At 40.6% G+C, this 23,046-nt stretch overlaps 1 protein-coding gene across 1 annotated transcript in view; it reads right to left on the bottom strand.

Annotated features, from left to right (window-relative positions):
• The window catches only part of TMPRSS7 (transmembrane serine protease 7), a 559,080-nt gene that overhangs the window by 518,746 nt on the left and 17,288 nt on the right, over nucleotides 1-23,046 (bottom strand). The window contains exon 4 of the mRNA XM_085623815.1: nucleotides 587-654. Coding sequence (XP_085479941.1) covers nucleotides 587-654 — 68 coding nt within the window. The remainder of the gene's footprint in view (nucleotides 1-586; nucleotides 655-23,046) is intronic.

The raw sequence follows: 23,046 nt of genomic DNA on the forward strand, positions 1-23,046 counted from the left end.
ATGATAAAAAATGCAAATTTGATATCCACCTGTTCTGCTTTTGGTGCAGTGCCTGACTCATCTATGCTTTCAGAAGTGGGTTCCGGGTGGCGCCTTTCATTTACAAAGGGCCTTTAACCATGCACCACCCAGCACTGGGCACATTGGGGCACCCTTTACACAGGCACACCCTTGGTAAATGATCTGTTCTAAAGCACACACAACAGCTGGGAAATGCTGCAGTGAATTTCTGCCTTCCCAGGCCAACTCTGTAATTGTAAAAGGGATAATAGCACTGGGGCTGGAAAAGAGAGGTGACATCCAGGGTGTATGGTCAGTGTGCGTCTGTCACCATTGACTGGTAACACCGGTTTCTGCTCTGCAGTTCTGAACTGTCCATTCTCTAATAAGAGACGATAGTTTGTTGAAACAGATATTCAGAAAATATAAGTAAACACCAAGAAACCCCAGATCCAGCAGTCACAAGATCAATAAACATTTTGTCTACCATGCCAGCATTTAGGCTGTGAGCACACAATCTTGCAAGGGAGAATGCATTAGATTCATAGCACAACATTTTTTTAAAACTAAAAAAGCCCACATTTACCTGACATCTGCCAAAATGGACTGCTTATAAAATTTTGAAAATAGTGACTTCTTGTAAACAAAGTTCATCTGAAAAAGAAAACAAAATTCTCAATTTTCACACTAAAACACTAGAAAATATGAGGTAAGATCATATTGTGACATATACTACCCAAATAACACACAGCAATCGATGTTTCAGTGATGATTCTCAAATGGTTTTCCCCGGTGTTTCATCAACTGAAATATATGTGTGAAATATCACAAATTGTAATCCCGAGAGGTCTGTAACCTTCTCAAAGGCCTCATCGGGACACCTGGGGTACTTGTAATGAGGCCCATCGTGCATAAGCACAGACATTATTGATATATATGACGCCAAAGTATTTGTCCACAAAAAGTCCTCTTAAATGCAATTTGGTAACAGGCATGAGCAAAAAGATGCATACACGTTTCCTCGAAAAGTGTATTATCTCTTCCCAGACTGGAAACCAGATTTTGTTTCTATTTCAGTATATGTATCGGGTATTAATGCCAAAGATGTAAGCAAGGATATTATGATCTCCTTTTACCTTTAATTTTTTCAGCCTTTTTTTATAGATAAAACATTATTTTAAATGGTCTCCATTGCCAGTATTGGTCTTTCCGATTCAGCTTTGTCAATTTTGGGTTTTGAACATAATTCCACTGTTTGGTGATATCTTTGAGATTGCAGGAATCTTTACCTTTTTCTTGTGGTTATGATTAAAAACACGTATGGCTAGGCGAACTACGCTTGCAAGCCCCCACTATTGTTAAATGTTTTTTGTTTAGATTCTTTTTTTTTGTTTCTCAAATTTGGCATCTCAGTTAACACGTAGTTCACCAATAGGGACAACAAACACTGACCACAGATTTTTCTCCAGCAGGAGAGATTACCAGGGAAAGTAAAATGTGCAAATTATTTATCACTGGTTCATCATTTGAGGAAAACGTTAGCTGAGTCGGGGTTGAAATTTGAGTAGAACACAAAGTAGATGCTAAAGGGGGTGTGAAGAAGGCCTGTAAGTGTTCCCTAAACTTTGCACAATGTATTGACTCAATATATATAATGCCTAAGACAAACAATCATTTGCAATGCAATAGGTCTCGCATCTGTGAAAGTTAGAACTATTGGTGTTAGAAATGACAATGCTTTTTAATTTTGTTTTTTGTACATAGTGGAGTGATGATATGTGCATTGCGCTATTTCTATTCATATGACCTTGTTATGCTAGAGAACCAGAAAATGGGAAATAGGTTATGAGGGAGTGGAGACAAGAGTAATATGCTGGTTGTGAAAAAAAATTTACAATGGGATTATATGCTCTTGAAGCCACAAGAATTTAAACTGTACTATGTATTTCACAAACATGACACAATCCACAACCTACTGTTTTCGTCTTAGATTGCAACAACAAACACATTGTAGCTCAAACAAAAAAAGCATGACACGTGGTGCTGGGCAATGGCATGTTCTCTCCAAAGTTTAATTTGGCACCGTACAGTTCCTGATTGTTGAATTCAAGTACTAAACTGGTACTAATGAGATTAATCTTTTCCCATCCAGTAGTTATTGCCACAGACATTGTTTTAAGGAAAGTCCTTTAAGTGCAATAAAAAAACAGTCAACAGAAACATAGATGCACAGATATACACACACAAACATGCCAACACAGGTCGAAAGAAACACGTATACACAGACATAGAAATGCACACATTTGGAAATAGCCAGCTGCAGCCGCACACACACATAGATGCAACCACACATAGATGCAACCACACAAGCATACACACACACATGCATGCACGAGCACATACAAGCACAGACACACGCGCACATACACCTGCAAATACGTATACAGGATTACCAAGAGGAGATACATTTACAAACTGACACATCCATGCAGATATATACAAGCACACATACACAGGCACTCATACATACCTACGCATATTTGCACTCAGATACACATGCGTGCAGGCATGCCCGCACACATATACATGCACACACTCTTGTATTTCTTGTCTCACCCATGTGAGGTGGCTTGAATTAAATATTTATTTCACGTGTTTTGCAAATATATGCATCTGACGTGTTTTGACGGGCAGCGGATAGATATTATTTTTTTTTTGCAGATTTATTTAGCGCGAACTCGACCCGAAGGTATTGGAGTGCTTTACATGAGCACCAGTTATGTTACACAAGAACATATATTTTTTTTTGGGGGGGGGCAGGCACAGGGAGATTAAGTGATTTGCCCAGAATCAAAGGATGTGGAGTCGACCCCGAGGCTCGAACATTGATTTCCCAGCTCCAAAGCCGGCAGTCTAGCCGTCAGACCACATCCTCTCCCCTAGATGGAGATAAGAGGCAGATAGGGTGGCAGACATAGAAACAAGAGACAGATGGATATAAGAGGCAGATACGGTGGCAGACAGAGAAACAAATGAGAAAGATGAGTGTGTAAGATGGGGAGAGGGATATGTAAAACACAGACGGGACAAATAGAGAAACAGATGAGAAGAAACAAGAGATGTTAAGGACCCAAGATGGTGCAATATGGGTGGATGGGTATAGAGGGAGCAAGAGAAACGGGAGAGAGAGATGAAGACAGAGGTGAGAGAGAAAAGACACAGAGGTGAGTGGCTAAGGTGAGAGAGCGAGAAGGAGGGAGAGAGAGATGGAGTGACGGGTGAAGAAGTAAGATGAAGGAGCAAGAGAGAGAGTGGGATGAAAAGACAAGAGGATGTGTAAGGTGAGAAAGAGAAAGAGGTGAGAGAGAGATGAGGAGACAAGCGATAGGGAAATTTGAGATAGAAAGAGAGAGAGGGAGAGATTGGGAGACGTGAGGGCTGGTAAATTGGGAGAGAAAGAGGGAGGATGGAAGAGCGAGAATTAGAGAGAGAGAGAGAGACACTTAGAAAGAGAGCACGAGAAAGTGAATGAGAGATAGGAAACAGGGTGTACTGATAGAGACAGAGATCAGCCAGAATGAAATGTTTTCACAGAGCATGGAAGGTTAAGTGAGGAGCTGGGATGGGGTGTAACAAGTGAGAGTCAAAGGCGAAGAGCCACTGCACATTTCTCCCAAATACTGCACCGAGGCAGGATCTGAATCCACGGTCGAGCTTTCATTTCTCTTTTAGGTTTTTAACAGGCAGGTACAGCCAACAAACTGGCCTACAGCTGTTGTTACAAATTTCAGGTAACAGAACAGGAAAAATACAGTTTTGCCCGGGCCTTCAGTAGATATATCCTTACACCAGCTTGGTGAATCTAATCTTCTTTGCAATTGTAGATTTATGTCGAAAAATTGGAGGGGGGAAGGAGTGGGTGGGGGAATCATATCTAATGCTAATTGTTTGAAACACAAAAATCGAATTAAAAAAATTAAGTGTTGGAAAAGTTCCGGTTAGAGACAAGCAAAGACACTAAGACGCACATATAAACGCTTCCAGAACAACAATGAAACAGGTGGCTTTCTTGAGGCCTTCGATAATGAGCACATTTGGATTCCCACTACTCTAGAGGTGTCCCTAGGCAGGACCAACACGAGGAACACTCAGGTGGTACCTCACTGCAGGTAGCACAGCACAGGGTATGTGAGAAACCTATTTTGCAACAAAACGGTGGATTTTAAGAGTAAAACCATGTTAAACTGACCAACAATTACATCTTAAATGTCGCTGGGAGTATGGAAAAAATACATGGATGAAGAAAAAAAGGAGGTGCATTGATAACATGAGGATGGTCACAGAGGGACACGTATATCCACAACTCAAAGAAAGTGAATGAAAAAAAAACAGGACAGACATTTTAAACTATACAATGGAGTTGTTTTGTGGTTCGAGAATAAGGCTGCATTGTTCGTTCAATAGTTATGGTGTATTGTCTATGGGAAGGGTAGCTGGTACAGCAGTGTGTGATGTCTGTGAGAAAGCAAAATAAGGAGATGAGAAGCCGGGCCAGTGATAGGGAGCACAAAAAATTTAAAAATAAACTATAATTCAGAAATATGAAAAATAATACGAAATCTAATAAATCAGTAAAAGATAGCTATCAGCGTAGCCACCAGGGAGCATTGTTAAACATTGCAGGGTCAGGAATTGGGAGCCTGACTGAGTACGGTTGCCATGTCTTGCAGCAAAAAAATTAAAACACTGAGCAAAGAAAAGCAGCTTTTCAATAGCATGCCAGTGCAAGGGTATGGCCAGGGCTTTAAGAGGGCATGCAGTTCTAACAAGCAGCTGCTGAGACGGGTCCCTTTCGGGCTCGCCATCTTTGCCCTCACTGTGAGGGTGAAAAGAAATCTTAACCCAGCAGCAGTACCACCTTTCACTGCCTTTAATGTAACTCAAAAGAGACTCGTTAGTTCTTTTACTGTCTCATCATGTTAGAACTGAAGCATTTTCAAAAATATATACAATGAAGCCATGGTTGTTTTTTCTTCGTATACAACTAACAACTATTGACAAAGCCAAAAGTCCTCGCTTGTTGTCGGTACAATGTTACTTGTTGCATTAAATATATGTGGATACAAAGACAAAAACAGCAAAATACCAGTCGGTCGGCACACTATGCTAAGCAAAGAGTTTTAGGTTTTGTGCTTTCAAGCCACACGCTTAATAACACCAGCCACGCCCCTTTGAGAGACTCAAGTTTTTTCATCCCACGTAAAGCCCTGGTTATGGCCAAAAACTCCACTCAGACATGTGAATGCCAACGGCATGTGGAAATGTGGTGCCTCACAACGCTCAGCAAACAAAGCATACACGACCTGCTACAAAAAAGACGAGTGAACACGAAAAGTTGGGAAATATTGAAACATGTTTGTCCCTGTAAAGGGTTCTTACAAATCAGCAGGAAATATGGGACGTAACGAAATATTTGGCTATTGTAATTAGATGTGAACAATTCCTGAAAAGGGCATTCATTTTCTCTGCTGATTTTAAAGTTAACAACAAAGGTTGTTTATGTTTTAAATAATGTTGTGTTTTAAAGCCATCATGTCATGGTCCGGTTGTTTGTTTTAGGAGGGCCTGTCTCTGCTTGGCAACTGGAATAGCAGCTTGGCTTGGCCAGATTGGGGGATGGGAGGGTTCCATGGGATCCCGGAGCAGGCACTGGGCTGGTTATGTTCCATTCCCGGTTTCATGTGTCGGCGGAAGCCTAGACCATTATGAGCTTTATAATCTGACAAGTTCTTTTGTCTCAGACCTCAGTTTGTATTATTTCTACAAACTGAGGAGTAAGTTTGCAGTCTAAAGTCTTAGCCTCTAAGCATGGACATCATGTCACCAAAATGCCAGGGGTAGCGGAAGTGACATTGCATGTCATTTGACCTTTACTTTGACCAGGGCCGGACTGGCCGTAGCGGTAACCGGGCAATCCCCCGGTGCGCCGCAAGGGTGGGGGCCGGTTTTGGGGCCCTGGGGGCCGCTTTTGTTACAAGGCCGTTTTGCAGCATAGCTGCAAAATCGGCCCTGTAACAAAATCGGCCAAAAACCGGCCTTGGCAAAGAGCACGGCTGCACCCCCAACCCCCAAGGGTGAGGGAGGGGGTCGGCCGAGCACTTTGCCAGGGCTGTTTTTGGTTCCCAGTCCGGCCCTGACTTTGACTCAAACACACATACTTACAAATACTAACACATTCACACACACTCGCACACACAAACACACTCTCACCCGCAAGCATGCATACAACATACATTTAACAGCACTTTTCACTTACCTTAGCTTCCAGAAAGGGTCATATTCCAGTGAAAGTACTCCATTTTTTATTACACTAATAGTGAATAATATTACTCATTATTTGTAGAATAACAGAAACCAGGCAAGTGGATCTCCAACCATAGTCCATTAGGAAGAGCTGCTTCTGTTTTCCAGGCACTGATTTTGCCACCTCTGAGGCCAGGGGTCGCACTAGCAGTGCCAGGGGTAGCAAAGGGCAAGCCGTGACCCCTGGTGAACCCTAAATGTCGTCCATGCCAATAAGATCGTTTCACTGTGAGATATAGCTCTGCTGTCAAAGTTCGGAGTCAGCAAGATTTATGGAACATTGAGCGTAACTTTGACATTGGATGCCTGGAACAGCTCAGTTGAGAAAGGCCTCAGCCTATAAGATCTTGACCAGTGTGACTTGAGGAACATCCATGCTAAGGAAAGCATGAGCCTGTACGATCGCTGTACCCCAAGTCATAGGTCTCCTGTCACAGGCATGAGCATGTAAGAGAGATCTGGATAACCCATGAGATAAGTCAGGTATCAGAGGTCTGAGGCTGCAAGAACTGTGTAACTGGAGCAGAAACTTTTTGTCTGATTTCTAAGACTGTAAGAACTCTGTAACATTAAGAATAGTTCATTTGTCGTAAGCATGAGTGTAAGATATCTATTTATTCTGTTGCTGTAATCCTTAAAGAGCTGTTTGACTTGAGCAAAAATGTTACTGGAGGAATAAATTAAAGCCCAAATTTATTAATTAAACAATTAAAAAGTAATGAAAGTATATGTCAGTCTGGAGGCTCACGTGGTGTACATATCTGCAATATCTAAAATGTAATAAGTCTAAAAGTTAGAAAGAGGGGGCTACAAAGTACACCTACCTGAAAGACCATTAACAACCTTGAGTTAACTTTGGGCACATGAATACAAAAGCACATGATACAGGCACTATATGTTTTTTCTTCACTTTCCTCTCAAGATTCCTCTTTGTCACTCGCCTTTCATGAAAAGGATAGATGCTGTGTAACAGCACCTCAGGTTGCAAGCGATACAAATGTTAGGAAAAATATCTACTTTTGAAAAAGCAAATAGATGGCATGGAATAACAAGCATTTGCAATGCAATCGGTCTCGCCTTTGGGACCTTATATGCATTTAGCTATGCAGCACATCAGCCTGGATGCTGAAACATCTACTGTTCTTTAACATGGAGGGAAAGTAAGCACCAAACTGTGTGACACACCAGTTATGGGAACACATAGAGAGAAATATTGCCTTTCAGTGGGAAATGGTGTAGTCCAAATCTCTGTTTTTCGTATAAAATCAGGGCCTTCAGTGGTCATACCACTGAAAATACAAGATTTGAAAAAAATATTATTGTCTGCGGGTGCTCGTGGAAGACAATTTCTATGAACTGGAATCTAGAGAATGCTAAATAAAGTGATTCTGGTAATTTACTGACCTCTGCTGGTCGTTTTCTATCAAGAAAGTTAAATAAGAGGCAGTTGCCAGAAAAAGAAAGAAAAGAAAGTCTCTCAGTAGAAAGCAATTCTGGTATTATACTGACCTCTGCTGGTCGTTTTCTATCAAGACAGTTAAATAGAGGCAGTTGAACAGAAAAAAAAGTCCCTAAGCGGAAGCAGACAAGTGCTAGGACTGATCTCTAGGGATTATAAAGTTCAAACACATATAAGTATATTATAAGTATATACTAAAGTATATACAAGAGGTCTCGAATGCTCGACCTAAAAAACGCTTTGCATCTTATCTTGACAGTATACACAAAACTGTGCTTCTAAATGACTCCTTTCCCCTGCATGATAAATAAATTTGCCTTCGTAGACTGTATATATTCACTTTGACAGACACCATGAATCCTCAGTTGATGAGGAAGACACAGGGGTGATAACCAGCCGCGGTCGGTAGTAGGAGTTCCTGCAGGGCGGTGATGTGGTGAGGGGGAGGGGCAGGGTGGGGGGTAGTAAACTATGGATTACGGAGGTTTACAGGTAAGTAAACATATAAATTAATAAAACGAATTTCGTTGCGTGCACTGCATCCCCAAATGCGATGCAGTGCATGCAACGAAATTCGTTTTATTAATTTATATGTTTACTTACCTGTAAACCTCCGGAATCCATAGTTTACTACCCCCCACCCTGCCCCTCCCCCTCCCCACGTCACTGCCCTGCAGGAACTCCTACTACCGACCGCGGCTGGTGATAACCCCTTTTTATGGCATGGGGGTATTCCCAATTACTCACATTAAGACAACATTAGATTAAAACAATCTTTTAAAATGTTATTTCCACAGGCATCTTGCGGTCTACAAATAGAATAGCTCAAACAACTTAGAAGGGTAGAATTACAGATTCCTGCACCACTTTAATTTGGAGTCTGTATTCGAGTGAAGCCAATATACTAAGCATATAAACTATACCAATATATGACCCTGTGTAAATACATATTTTAGGAAAGTGGATTATTAGGGGGGGGGGTATGCACCTTCAGCTAGTAATAATACCACAATCACTAATAAGGTCCAGTCAAGTCTCAATAAATTAACCCTTGCTCAACCCTTGGTAGCTTGGCAACTAGCAGTCAGGCTTAACTTAGGAGACAGGTATGTGTAAAGCAATTAATATCACCAAAATAGTAAATAAGTATAAGACACAACATAATAAAAATCCAACACCAATATATACAAATAGGGATATTTTTATCTTTAAAATCACACCAAAACGGCAAAAATCCAATGTAGGGAACCGTATATATGATTTTTTATTGTTTAAGTAAAAACAGTGGGCATTTTTTGCGCCAAAAGCATAAAGTGTCACTCGCAGCCATCTGGTCCTGCTGGTCTGGGACAAAGTCAAAGTTTTAGGCTTACTGCGATGGAGCACAGTTCAGGTAGGCTGTGCACTAGGTCCTGTTCAAATGTTTACCTTCGCACTTAGTCTTTTTCTTGGAGCTTTTCTCTCGTCGATGAGCTTGTTGGTGGATCCTTGGGCTTCCCGGATCCGAAGTTCGATTCGACGATGGTGGCCTGCTGCAGAACGATACATCGGTGAGTCTCTTAAAGTCTTCATCCTGGATGTTGATGGCAAGGAGCTCTGAAGCTTTCAGCGAGACAAACCAGCATAATCTGGTTGATTCATGAGTTGACAACGGCGCCTTGAGCTTTTTAGCCAAATTTTGTAAAAGTTCCCAACATGTCAGAACTTCTTCTTGGTTGTTTCCTTTGTGTTGAAAAGTGTCCAGAGGCACCAGCCAAGGGTTCATAAGTGCTGGGTTGCCTCTGCTATGACCTCTTACTGCAAAGTGTGGCATATGTCTGACCCAGAATGAACTGTTCTTCAAAGATTCAAAATGGAGAAAATCCCTCCTTGGAGTGTGTGTCTGGCATACCCAACACACAGGTGTGACTAACAATTCACTACAATCCCCTTCCAGCCCCTCTCCTCATCTAATTAGAGATGTCCCAAATGGCTGGGGATCAAGGAAGTGTGTGTTGGTGTGGGTCCTATAACATCTGTTCTCCTGTCTTTGAAGTCAAGCTTATCTCCCTAGCCCCCTTCCTCTCCTTGGCTTCTCCAGGAAGCAAATCTCCTCCCACCAAATGGCTGTATTGTTTCAGCAAAATCGAGAAGTACTAAAATAGGCAAGACTACTTGACCCAAAAGCACAGAAAAGAGGTACTCAACTTTACAGAACCTCCTAAATGTAAATACTACAAATAGATTAAACAAGGACAACAAACAAAGGGGAAGACAATAAATGTCTTAATACTGCCCTCACACACTTTGCAGTGTCATGCTTCATCATAGAGCCGCATCTGACATCCAGGTGCAGACCAACACACTGGATGGAGCGCAATTGTTTTTGTATGTATGAAGACTATTGGTGAGGGTAAAGAAAGTGCAAAGGAACAAAAACCACAAAGAAGGACACAAAGTATAAAGGAAAGAATATTCCCTCAAGAAGGGACTAAATATTGCAGACACATAAAGTTAAAACTACCTATGGAGCAACACTCATCTCTCTTTATTCCTGTAACCCCTGGTAGGATTAAAAATTGAAAATTGGGATATTCAGGGGAAGTAAAAGCCCCTATGTCCCTGCTGCAGATACCAACATGTTTCTGCCAATTGTGCACGCCAAATCGGGTCGCTCTGGCATTCATCAGGGTGTTGGTCCCTTCGTTATCTGGTCTTCACCCCTATTCAGGTGTCTACCTTATTAGATCACGATGGACAATATCCAATTTTCATCTACTCTGGGAATTTCCGGGAGGGATCCTTTTTCTGTAAAAAAGGTAGAACATATGATTGTAGTTCTACCCATCTGTTCTTTATTCCTCTCATAATATCTTAGTTAGTTGCCCTCTATACCTCTGCAACAAATTAATATGCAGTGTTTCCATACAACCAAGCCAACCTTCATAACTTAGTAATACTGTCCACACCATGTGCTCACGTCACTTACACCCTCACACACCAGTGGTGATACAGAAGAGATTCTATCGTGTTCCTATCAATACATTTTAAATTAAAATGCCAAATATCAGTGCCCCAGTTTCATAATGACTGCGGGATCTAAACTAGATCCATATACACTTGAAGAATATAACCAGCCGACTTACAAGAGTTCACAAGTAATGCTCTGAACCCGGGACCTTTGTGGGAACGTGGTCTTGTAGTCACACTCTGTAGTGATCATAGGGGGAAGAAAAAAAAAAGTCCATATCGTGTTGATCTTATTCTCATTCTATCATCGATCATGGTTCTTGAGTGGTATCTGTGGTGGACCAGCGTGAGGAAATGGCCATTGGTGGTTCTTTGGAGTAGTAAGCAGGCAAAAGCGGGTGGCAGCCTGATGACACGATATTATGGTGACCAGCCGAAAATATAGAATTTTGACGATAATCAGCTGCAAGCGGTCTTTTATTTTGGACCGTCTGTACTTTTGGACGTAGATCATACATGACATAGGCAGCGATTGGGTGCTAGTAACACTGAGATTGTAGTCACAAGGTGATGGGGATAATACTCTATGAGCATAGTCAATTTTGTGTCCTCGTGTCTGAGGTCTCTAGAGGCAGATACATGGTAACAATACTGTCTAATTGAGTTAATTCTTTCACTAAGAAACAGGAATGTACAAAGAGTGAGAATGATAGAATGAGAATAAGATCAACACGATATAGACTATGTTTTCCCCTATATTTACTACAGAGTGTGACTACAAGATAACGTTCCCACAAAGGTCCCGGGCTCAGAGCATTTCTTGTGAACTCTTGTAAGTCGGCTGGTTATATTCTTCAAGTGTATATGGACCTAGTTTAGATCCCGCAGTCATTATCAAAATGGGGCACTGATATTTGGCATTTTAATTTCAAATGTATTGTTAGGAACACTATAGAATCTCTTCTGTATCCCCACTGGTGTGTGAGGGTGTAAGTGGCGTGAGCACATGGTATGGAAAGTATTATTAAGTTATGAAGGTTGGCTTGGTAGTCTGGAAACACCGCATATTAATTTGTTTCAGAGGTATAGATGGCAACTAACTAAGATATTATGAGAGGAATAAAGAACGGATAGGTAGAACTACAATCATATGTTCTACCTTGTTTACAGAAAATGGATCCCCCTCTGGATATTGTCCATCGTGATCTAATACGGTAAACACCTGAATAGGGGTGAAGACCAGATAACTAGGGACCACCACCCTGACGAATGCCAGAGCGACCCAGTTGGGCGCGCACAATTGGCAGAAACATGTTGGTATCTGCAGCAGGGATATAGGGGCTTTTACCTCCCCTGAATATCCCAATTTTCAAGTTTTAATCCTACCAGGGGGTTACAGGAATAAAGAGAGACCAGTGTTGCCCTGTAGGTAGTTTTAACTTTATGTGTCTGCACTACTTGGTCCCATCTTGAGGGAATATTCTTTCCTTTATATTTTGTGTCCTTCTTTGTGGTTTTTGTTCCTTTACACTTTCTTTACCCTCACCACTAGTCTTTATACATACATCCAGTGTGTTGGTCTGCACCTGGATGTCAGATGCGGCCTTATGATGAAGCATGACACTGCAAAGTGTGTGAGGGCAGTATTAAGACATTTATTGTCTTCCCCTTTTTTTTTGTTGTCCTTGTTTAATCTATTTGTAGTATTTACATTTAGGAGGTCCTGTAAAGTTGAATACCTCTTTTCTGTGCTTTTGGGTCAAGTAATCTTGCCTATTTTAGTACTTCTCTGTTTAGTGAGATTTCAGTAACGGTAGGGGAGTCAGAGAAGGCTTATTCCCTTGCCTCTTCTTTGTGATACTCTGTATTGTTTCAGCCTCAGGACTCACACCCACTCAGGGAGCAGCTTGGCTCAGACTGTCAAACTCTGGCCAATCAGAAGAGGCTGTTACAGGGCTGTTTTAGGTAACTTCAGGATATTAAATTCTAAAACTACTTTCCTGAATTAGTTATAATAAGTCTGACCTTTGCACGTTGCTGGATTTATTGTAGCTATTATGTTGATACTTTGATTCAGATTACTAGCTAACTCCAATCAAAAGTTAGACTTTATTCAAATTTAATGAAGCCTCCCCATGTAGCCTATGGGGTTAGCAGCACTACAATGGGGAAAACAACTTTAGCTGTTTTTCCCTACAAGGGCATATAACACATCTTTTATATCACCCTACATTTTAGAACAATGCACCCTACCCTTGGGGCACCTACGGCATACCTTAGGGGTGACCTATATGCAATAACAGGTAGTTCTGGACTTTGGAAGAACTGTTAATTACAAGCCTAATTCAGACATAGTTTTATATTAAAACCAGCCTGCAAGGCAGTCTCTAGCGGGACGAGGAAGAGGTCTATAGCCGAAGACAGTACCATGAGGTCAGCTACCACTTTGGGAAAGGACCACTGAAAAGGGTTTACTGCTGCACTGAAGATCACAGCGGAAAAGCCAAAAAGGCAATCTGACTGGCGATTCACCTTTGGCAGATAGGCGAGCAGTTTGGTCCCTCCTGGTTCTCAGAGCATTTTTGGCCAAAATGTTTTTAAGTCCTCAGTTTTGGAATTTGGCTATGTGGGCACCATTAGCACCACCGCCAAGAGTCCAGGACTAGCAGAACACATATTGGGGATTCAGAATTCACTCAGGCTGGGTACAGGTGCTGGTTCAAGATGATGAGAGCCTTTTGTATCCCTATAGCTCTGAACAGAAGGCCAGCAAACTAGTCCTTGGAGTCACTCTGGTAGTCCTGGGTTCAGATGAAGATGCAGGGCACAACAGGAGGGCTAGCATCTAAGGGTTCAAAGCAGGATCCAGTCAGCAAAGTAGTCCTTCCAGGTACAGCAAAGCAGTCTTGCAGAGTGCACACCAGGTCACAGCAGCAGGTAGTCCTCTGAAAGTCCTTCTGCAGGTCCAGGAGTGAACTGAAGAGTTCTTACTCTGAAGATCCTATTTTTATACCCTGGTTCCCTTCTTCTGGAAGGTAGGAGAAGGTTCTAGAAAGGTTCTTTGAAGTGAATGGACTGTCCTTACTCCCCTGCCCTGGCTACAAGCTGGCTGCAGTGACAAGGGTAGGTGTTAGGCCCTTTGTGGAAAGGCAGAGCACACCCTTTTGAGTTGCAAGTGGGGCTGTGCTCAGCTCTACCCCTTTTAGCAGGTGGCCCATTGAGGCACATCTAATCCTGCTATTGTGTGACTGTCTCTTATGAATTCACAAAGTCTAACTACACCCAGTCATGTGACCTAAGACAGGTTGCAGACACAAATGGCTTAGGGCAGGAAAATGCCAACTTTTCAGAAAGTGCCTTTTTTCAAAATTGTAATGAAAAACTGACTTTACCATTAAAGAAGATTTCTCATTACAATTCCAGAGATACCAAACATGAGATAGCTACCTCCTCTCATTTGAAAATTACCGTCTATTAAATGTAACAAGGAATCCTCAATGTTATCCCATGGGGTAGGTAGGGCTGTCACCACCATTACATGAAAAACTTAAAAGTACATGTCCAACCTTTTAATCACACAGCACTATGCCCTATGGGCTACCTAGGGCCTCCCTTAGAAGTGACATTTATGTAATAAAAGGGGAGTTCAAGGCTTAGCAAAGAGGGTTAAATGCCAATTCGAAATGGCAGTTTAAAACTGCATTTAGGCTGCAATGGCAGGCCAAGGACATTGTTTAAGGTGCTACTTAAGTGAATGGCACAATAAGTGCAGCAGGCCCGTAGTATTAAATGTATAGGCCCTGGTTATTTGGTATATGCCAATTCGGTATAAGCCAATCAAACCATGTTTAGAGGAGTGAGCACAAGCACTTTAGCACCGGTTAGGACAACAAAAACAAATTCAGCAAAACGTGTAGGCTAAAAGGCAAAATGGCGGTGATGCTGCAGAGAGACCCAAGCTAACATCTACTTTTTAACAGGGCACCCAAAACACAGACAAAATAAATAGCTGGTGTTTAAAGTTCGTATATAAAGGTATATAAAATAAAACACACTTTGCAGTGGATGTTTCACTGTAGAGAAAATACCAATTTTAGACCGATATGAACAATATGCCCAAGCTTTGTTCAGTCACCCAAAGTGAAGGGAGCCAATGAGTAAAGTGGGCTGTCCCACTGCCCAGTACACTGTGCTGTGGTGGTTGGAAGCAAAACATGAATGACAATTTTGCAGACCAACAGAAGAAGACCACTAATAAAACAAATCCTTTTGTCATGTGTATTTATGTGTAATTGTTTTGGGGAAAAACTGTCTGCTAAGAATCTCAAATGCCAGATTTTAAACAAGAGATACATCAGATATATGGGGACACAACAAAGTAGCTTGCCTTAGCCATGGCAAAATATGAAAGTGTTATTTAATTGCAACACTTAGGATTATCCTTCAGCCTCAATTACAAAAACAAAGTTTGGGACATTCAAATAGGAGTCAATAAAACCCTTATTGCCAGTAAAATAGAAATGTGGCAAAGTCACTAAGAACACGTATAACTGTTCTGTAACTCTAAAAGGAGCTTCGTCCTTGCCATGGCATATATTCAGATCAAATCCCAGGCTGCAGGAGCCCAAGAAAATCCAATACTAGCGGTTGGGGCAGTGTTTTAATTTAAAAAAAATTGGAAAATAATATAGCTTATAATAAGAGTGCAGTATTAACGTATAGGCTTTGATAAAAAAAATAATGTGTTTAAATGCAGAATCTGCAGTAGGCAACAGTGTTTATTCACTGAAAAGCTGTGGTTGCATTGACACAAAACTGACATGACTTAAGAAATACTGACATATAGTAAATGTTTATTTCTTGACCTTGCCATGGACATATTATTTATATTATAATGGATAATAGTTGCATACATGTTTTCAGCTAACTCCGCAAATGTGTCTATTTACACAAGGAACACTGTTTGCAAATGATTAGAAATTAGTCTTTAACCCCTTCAGCGCGGCGCGGATTTCCGTGCCACGCTGAAGGTTCCGTGCGCGGGCGGGGCCATGACGGAGCGGTTCCGTCATGCGCACAGCGCAACCGACGTGCATGACGGAACCGCTCCGTCATGCGCGTCGAAGGGGTTAATGGGGTAAAGAAGAGTTCATATACGAAGTTGCAGCATTCTTAAAGAGAATAAATGGTTGCTGTGCTGAATGTTTTTTTCTTTTTGTTATATTGATGTATCAACTTCTACATAGACCATTGTTAATAAACTTTGGGCCTCATTTACTGCAAAATGATTCAGCACGGAGCCACAAGCCATTTTGCTGCCCCGAGCTACGTCATTTTAAAAGCACAGGGATGTGTCATAGTAACAACAATATGACGTATCAGTGTGCTTTCCCCTGCGCTGGCGCACAATTGGCTGCCATGAGCCAGTGCAGGCTCCCTTGTGTCATGTCGCAAGGGTGCCTGCGTTGTGGGATGAATGATTTTGTGCAGCAAGGAACACCATCTTGCATAAAAACAATAATTGATGGCATTTTCCTCTTTCTATGCATGCTGCAGAATGCAGCACGCATAGAAAGAGAAAAAAAGAAGGAGAAATAAAAGTATTTCTCCTCGTTGTGCCACTCCTATGCCTCCTCTGAGGAGGCGTAGGTTTCTGACGCATTCCCAGCTTTACAAAATATTGTAAATCTGGCAATGTGTCAGGTTCCATGGATGGTGCGTGGGAACACCCACAGCAACGCTCATGGAATGCCCCTTTCATGCAGAGGAATGTGTGAAAGAGGCCCATATTTACAAGGCCATGAAAAGTCACGCAGCTGACTTTACATGGCTTTGTAAATATGGGCAAGCCCATTGCGCCGATGGTGCGTTAAAAAAAGTGAGGCACCGGAAGCAGAATGGGCTTGTAAATGAGCCCCTTGATATATTAGATGGTTAGAAAAGTAGATTATACGTTTAAAAGTAGACCTGAATGGGAGAATGACCTATACTGAAACTTAGAATTGATAAAACGTAGCTGCTGATAGGGATTATTTCCTTTATGGAACGGGCTTAATGCATTTATTATGATTTATATTGACTAATATCAATTACTTATTTCTGTTTATGTTTGATCATTGAGATGAAAACAAGTTAACTTGTGATCTTAATAAAGGTGAATTACTAAAAGATTGGATTAATAAAACCCTTTAACTCACACCAAAATCTCTTTATTGACTGAAAATAGGTTAGTGATTGTGATGATAAGGTGTGTGATGTACAGCTCCTGACCTTCTCTAAAACAATGGCAAAGATCCATAACCTCAGTGAGCGAGGTTGGGGGTTAGAAAATAATTCCTGGCCAAAACGCTACAACACGGTTCAACATTTAAACCCAAGACATTGTGTAATGCACTTGCATTTTATCTTAAGCACCAATCACCAAGCCTACAAGTGCTATTTAATCCAAACAGGAAATTCCCAGAAATGTCAGTTCTACATTAACTAGAGGCCTGAGGATTCCCTTAAAAGACATCCATCTGTGCCTTCAAATCCAAGAATATTTTACTTTTTTTTTTAAAGTGTATAGGCACCATTCTACTTTATTTAATGGTTATTCCTCTGCCTTTTCTGATCACTCAAACTGTATTTTTATTTTCATTTCCTAACTGACACTGTGAGTCCCTAATTCCCCAATTGTGTGTTAGGAGGCTTTTACATGAGGGTGTGTAAAGAAGATGGGACAGTGTATAAGTTTCCTACAGCTTGAGCTCCTTCAATTCCGATATTCTTCACTCTACTTATCGACTTCCATGCTTGTCTTTACCCCATTTGTCCACTTCCCTTTGTTTATGAGTTGTGGCTGAGATAAGACATTTGACATAGTTCAACGACAAGTACAATAGTAGACTTGGTGTCCACCACATGAAAATTATTTTTCTAAAATGATTGGAATTTGTGGATGTAAAATATTATTTTTGAAACACAACTTATGCTCAAAAGCAAGCTTTAAGGCCCCACGTTTTTCTAAGTAAACCAAGTTCTGTTAGGTTCAGAGTGAAGAGATGAAGTAACATAATTCCAAAGTTTGGCTCCCGCAACCACTGCTGAGCCTCCTCCCAACCGAATAGTGTGGTATTTGGGGGACGAATTAGAAAATGATTAGAAGATCTAAGTAATCTGAGTGGAGCATGAAATTTAAACAGTTTCTAAAGACTAGGTGGACCAGAGGAAAAAATGGCCTTGTGTATGTGCACCATGACCTGAAATTGAACCCTCTTTTGAATAGGAAGCCAATGAAGATCCTTTAGATGAAACTGAACAAAATCTGCAATGATGCAGGAAAAGCCTGGCTATCTAGTTCTGCACCTGCGGAAATGTATTGGTGTGTTTCTTAGGAAGCTGAAGGTATAAGGCATTAGAATAATCAAGCCGAGATGTTATTAATGCATGGATCACTGCCTTTTTGGCCTTGAGAGGAAAAAAATCTAACACATTAAAGAGAACTTTAAGTAGCCCAAAGTAAGTGAAAGAGACTGACAAAATCTGATGAATAAAGGAAAGCTGACAATGGAATTTCATACCTTCACACACGAAGTTCTTCACAACAACAGCTAGGTGAGGAGATAGGCCAAATGTCAAAGACCTCCATAGGTCACTCCAAAGATTTTTATTTTTCCTAACTTTCATCAATTCTGTGTTATCTATATTAAGGTTTGGGTGATTGTCATTCAAGTCAAGTCAAGTCAATCTTTATTTGAATTTATAAGTAAATTCATAAAAGATACATAATTATGAAATATATAAAACCCGTTCCATAATTTATACACAAGCACATTACCTTACATTCCATGAAATAAATAGACCACATGTAATTAATAAAAGGGAGCATTAAAATTATTTAAATTAACCACAGTTACAGTAGATAGTATCTACTCTAAAAGGTATAATCCCACATGCTATTAATTTTCTTTGTATTTGAGATCATCTGAAAAGGTCAACGATTTTCTTCTTTGCAGGGCCATTTTGATAAAAGTACCAATGGAATAACACATATGAATATTTGATAACTGTTTAAGATAAGTAAAAGCCACCTTGTGGTGAATTATACAATTAGACAAAAAAAGGGGGTAAAGTATAAACTTTCTAATGTCACTATAAAATCTACAAAAAAGCATAAAGTGCAAGGTTGATTGTATAGCCTTCCCATCACATTGGGTATGTAGGTAAATTACAGGGCCATTAATCAGATTTTTAGAAAACCACTAGAGGATAAAATGACTTCTAATGCAATCTGGTGAGCAAAAATCTACCCTATACATTCTTTACTTCAACTAGATAATCTTGAATCTCTTGTACTCTATATCCTTGGAGATATCTGGTAACTGTTGTTTTAGACTTTTCCAAATATTCTATTCGGGTGTTAATTTTATCCAAGAGGATAACTTTGAACCATGAGGTTCCAGGGGTTCCAGGGGGTTCCAGGGGGTTCAGGTATCCCCTACTTCTGATAAAAAAGATCTCACATTTTGTAGCCAGTGGATTTTCTCTGAGTGATCCAAACCTAAACAGTCCTTAATGACCTCTCTGGTAAACTCAGTGCTCTCTTTTGACCAGGCGCTATACCATTTTCTCAAAATACTTATTTGAATGGGCTCTTCAATATATTCCATACCCAATTCTTTATGTATAATTACGGTGGAAGTTGAGCTGGATATACCAAATAATCTTGGTAAAAATAGGTTTTCGTGTACGTTTAACAAATGGCACTTATCTCTGCCCCACAGCAGGGAGCCATATAGAGCTACCGGTAAACATTTACTCCTGTACAACTTGACTATATCTCTCACAGGTTTGTTTCCCACCTTCTTGGAATATCTAAAAATCGCTGATATAACCCTTCTAAAGTTTAATGTAGCTGCCTCCATACGTTTTAACCTCTGTCAATTTTTGTCATGTACATAAAAACTTCCCGGGTCTCTTCTTATTCCCACCGGACCTAATAAAAGTTTTTCCTAGAAATTTTAGGGCTCTATCTTCCATAAAACATACATACTGATGGCTAAGCTTCTCTAGGTGTCCTAGGTGTCCTAGGAATAAGTACTGCATTGTCTACATAAGCAGGATAGGAGTCGGACGTGTACCTATCCCAGGGGCACCAGCACTAACTTCTTGCAGCGAGCAGTCTACCCTATTTATGTGCGGAGAGAATAAAAGAGGGGCAAACACACAGCCCTGTCTGATTCCCTGGGTCACCCGAAACTTCATACTGCGGTCTCCATTTCTACCAAATTGCATGGAAGTTGTTAAAGTCACATTTGTCGGGAAAGGAAGCAGACAATATCACAGGTGACACCCATATCCATTAAAACTTGCCAGAGCATGTCATAGTTCACAAGATCGAAAGCACTTGATAAATCAGCAAAACAGAAATATATATGCCCTTCTCTTGCCTGGGTATATTTACTGATTATAAGGAATAAGTTAATCCCTTGCCCGCCGTACCTATTTCTTTCCTAAAACCAAATTGGATATCGGAAATTACCCCATGTTCGTGGGCCCAAGCTTCCAACCTTGCCATTAGCACCCTATCCATTACCTTCAAAGAAGAATCTAGGAGTGATATGGGGTGGATACATCTGGCGTCTCCTCTGTCCCCTTTCTTAAAGATGGACACAATCACACTCTCTGACCCGGTAATTGGGTATTAACCATGAGCAGCAGCATTAAAAATATGAGTGAGAATTGGAACGCATTATGATAGATATAACTTAAAAGCGTCAACTGGGACGCCATGGGGCTCTGGCCCTTTACCCAACGTGCTGTTCCTTAGAGCAGTGCTAACTTCCTCTATGGTGATAAAATCCAATGGGATATGGTTTGTGTTGTTAATAAACACATTCACTGATGGACTTTCTATGTTAAATATAGCACCAAAATGGGAAGTCCAGGCATCTGGTGGGACTGAATTTTTCAGACTTGGCATTACACAATCTTTCAAAAACTGTGAATTTATGATTCTCTAAAACAATATATCATCGCCAGTGTCGGCTGCCTGCTCCAAATTTTCCCATGTCTGTTCCGGAAAGTTCCTTTTTCCTATTAGCAATTTCAGTCTTGTAATTAGCTCTTAACATCCTATTTCTTCCCTACCCTTGGGGTTTCCTGGAGGGCTTTTCTCAAAGTTTGGTTTGCTTTTGTACATATTGGATTAAACCACAGCTGGGAGGTTTCTCTTTTCTCTGTACTTCAAGCTAGCCTATGTAATTTGTCAGAAATAGCTACAGTGGTTTTACCAAATGCTTCTACAATTTTGTTATGGTCTTCTCCCCATTCGGTACAAATCACAAAAGACTCCCATTGTTCAGAGACAACAGTGCTGTATAACAAGGGTTTGTTAAGCAGCACTGACCATTTAATAGTAGCAGTTTTACTTCCTACGCACTTAATTAAAGGTGGTTACCCATCAGACTCCCCATGAGATTCCCCTTTATTACAAGAGATATTCAAGGTCAGGATTAAAGCAGCATGATCGCTAAGAACTGTACAGATTGTTCTATAATCTTTAATTAACAGTGAATCCTTAGCTGTAACAAGGATATGACCGATAACAGAACAAGGCCTATTACCAACAAATGTTGGCATATCAATTCCATCTTCCTTCAGATTCTGGGCATCAATCTCCATGTTACACTGGTATATTATTTCATTTAAAATATCCCCATAGGGATCATGTATAAAATGTGATTGATATGCCCCAGACCAATCCACACAAAGACACACAGCATTACCATTAGTCTGACATTTTTTAATGTTAAAATCTCCAACCCAAATATACATGGGATCTAGAGGTAACTGATTTAAAACACTCTCCCTGTCTTTTCTTAATTCCATTGCAACTCTACCTCAGGTATTATTAAACAGATTATTATAATAATCAATCAAAACAATCTCCAAACTATGGTGAAATATAAGATGAACTAGCTGATAAAACGGAGATGTTGCCATTATTTTCCCAACCTTAATGGGTATATGGTTTGAAATAAGCACAGCTAACGCCTTTTGCTTGCCCATGTACTGATAGTATAGCAGGAGTTGAGATGAAAAAATAACCATCTACGTATAGATTTTCCTCCAGCCAGGTTTCTTAAAGATAGATTAAATTAGCAAGTTTTAGGGTCCTGAACCAGTCCAGGTTTTTTATTCTCGACCTAACTCCAGGCGTATTCCAGTTTATTATGTTCACTAATTCCCTTATATCTTGAAACCTTTCTCCATTTATCTTGCTACTTATTGTTTGCCCTGTTTCCTTTTCTTCCCCCAAACTGCTATTCACACCACCAGATTCCCTTGATTGTCATTCATCAATGAGGCAACTGATAGAAGGCATTGCCTGAACCTTTCATGGGCAGAGTCCAATCAATTGTGCATCATCAAGTAGGACAATACCTCTTATCCAAAGCCACAGATAAAGGCAGTCAGGGGGATAATGTAAATATTAAAGAGGGTTGGACTCAACGATGATCCCTGACATACTCCACAATCCAAAGAAGTGGGTTTGGAGCTAAAAGGAGGGAGGCACACTGATTGGGCTCCGCGGCTGTTTGCATTTAAGCAAAAGTTCTTGCATGTCCGAGAGTGAAATGGATGAAAATTCCTTAAGCCTTACTAAATTCTTTTGATGCAGAGGAATAGAGCACTATGTTCGTCTATCATAAAGGATCCTTGACTATTCCAGGTCTTGTCTTTAAAATAACCAGCTATTGAGTCACAAACTGATTAAGAATGTGGTATCTGCTGATTCAGAGACGCTGGGGAGCCCTTGACTAAGAAAAACAATTACTTTGATGAGTGTTTAGCAGCATCTATTTCCACGCATAGAAGATGGAAATTGCAAATTTAATCTTTTTGTGATAGGATCTGATGGCTATATGATGTCTTGTTTTTTTGCCTCATCAAACATGTTATGCCATTTCCTTGCTAACTGAAGGCATTTTCTTTTACCAGATATAAGCTTCTGATTGAACCAGCGACATGACTCTCTTCCCTGCACACCTTTATCTGTTTAAGGGGTGCTATTGTGTTTCAAGCAATTGTTAACCTATCATGAAATACATTTTAATCTGCCTCACTATTACCTGTCAATGTTGGATGATTAGCAATCAAGGTCCCGTTAAAGGCAATCAATAAATCATTCATATTTAAGTAGAAAGCATTCATCATATTGGACTTTAGCAACCTAATAACTTATTTCGCTGGCCATCTGAACTTTGTGCATGTATTACAGACTGGCCAGT

Source organism: Triturus cristatus, chromosome 8 (genome assembly GCF_964204655.1).
Source record: "Triturus cristatus chromosome 8, aTriCri1.1, whole genome shotgun sequence".
In the NCBI taxonomy this organism is placed as follows: domain Eukaryota; kingdom Metazoa; phylum Chordata; class Amphibia; order Caudata; family Salamandridae; genus Triturus; species Triturus cristatus.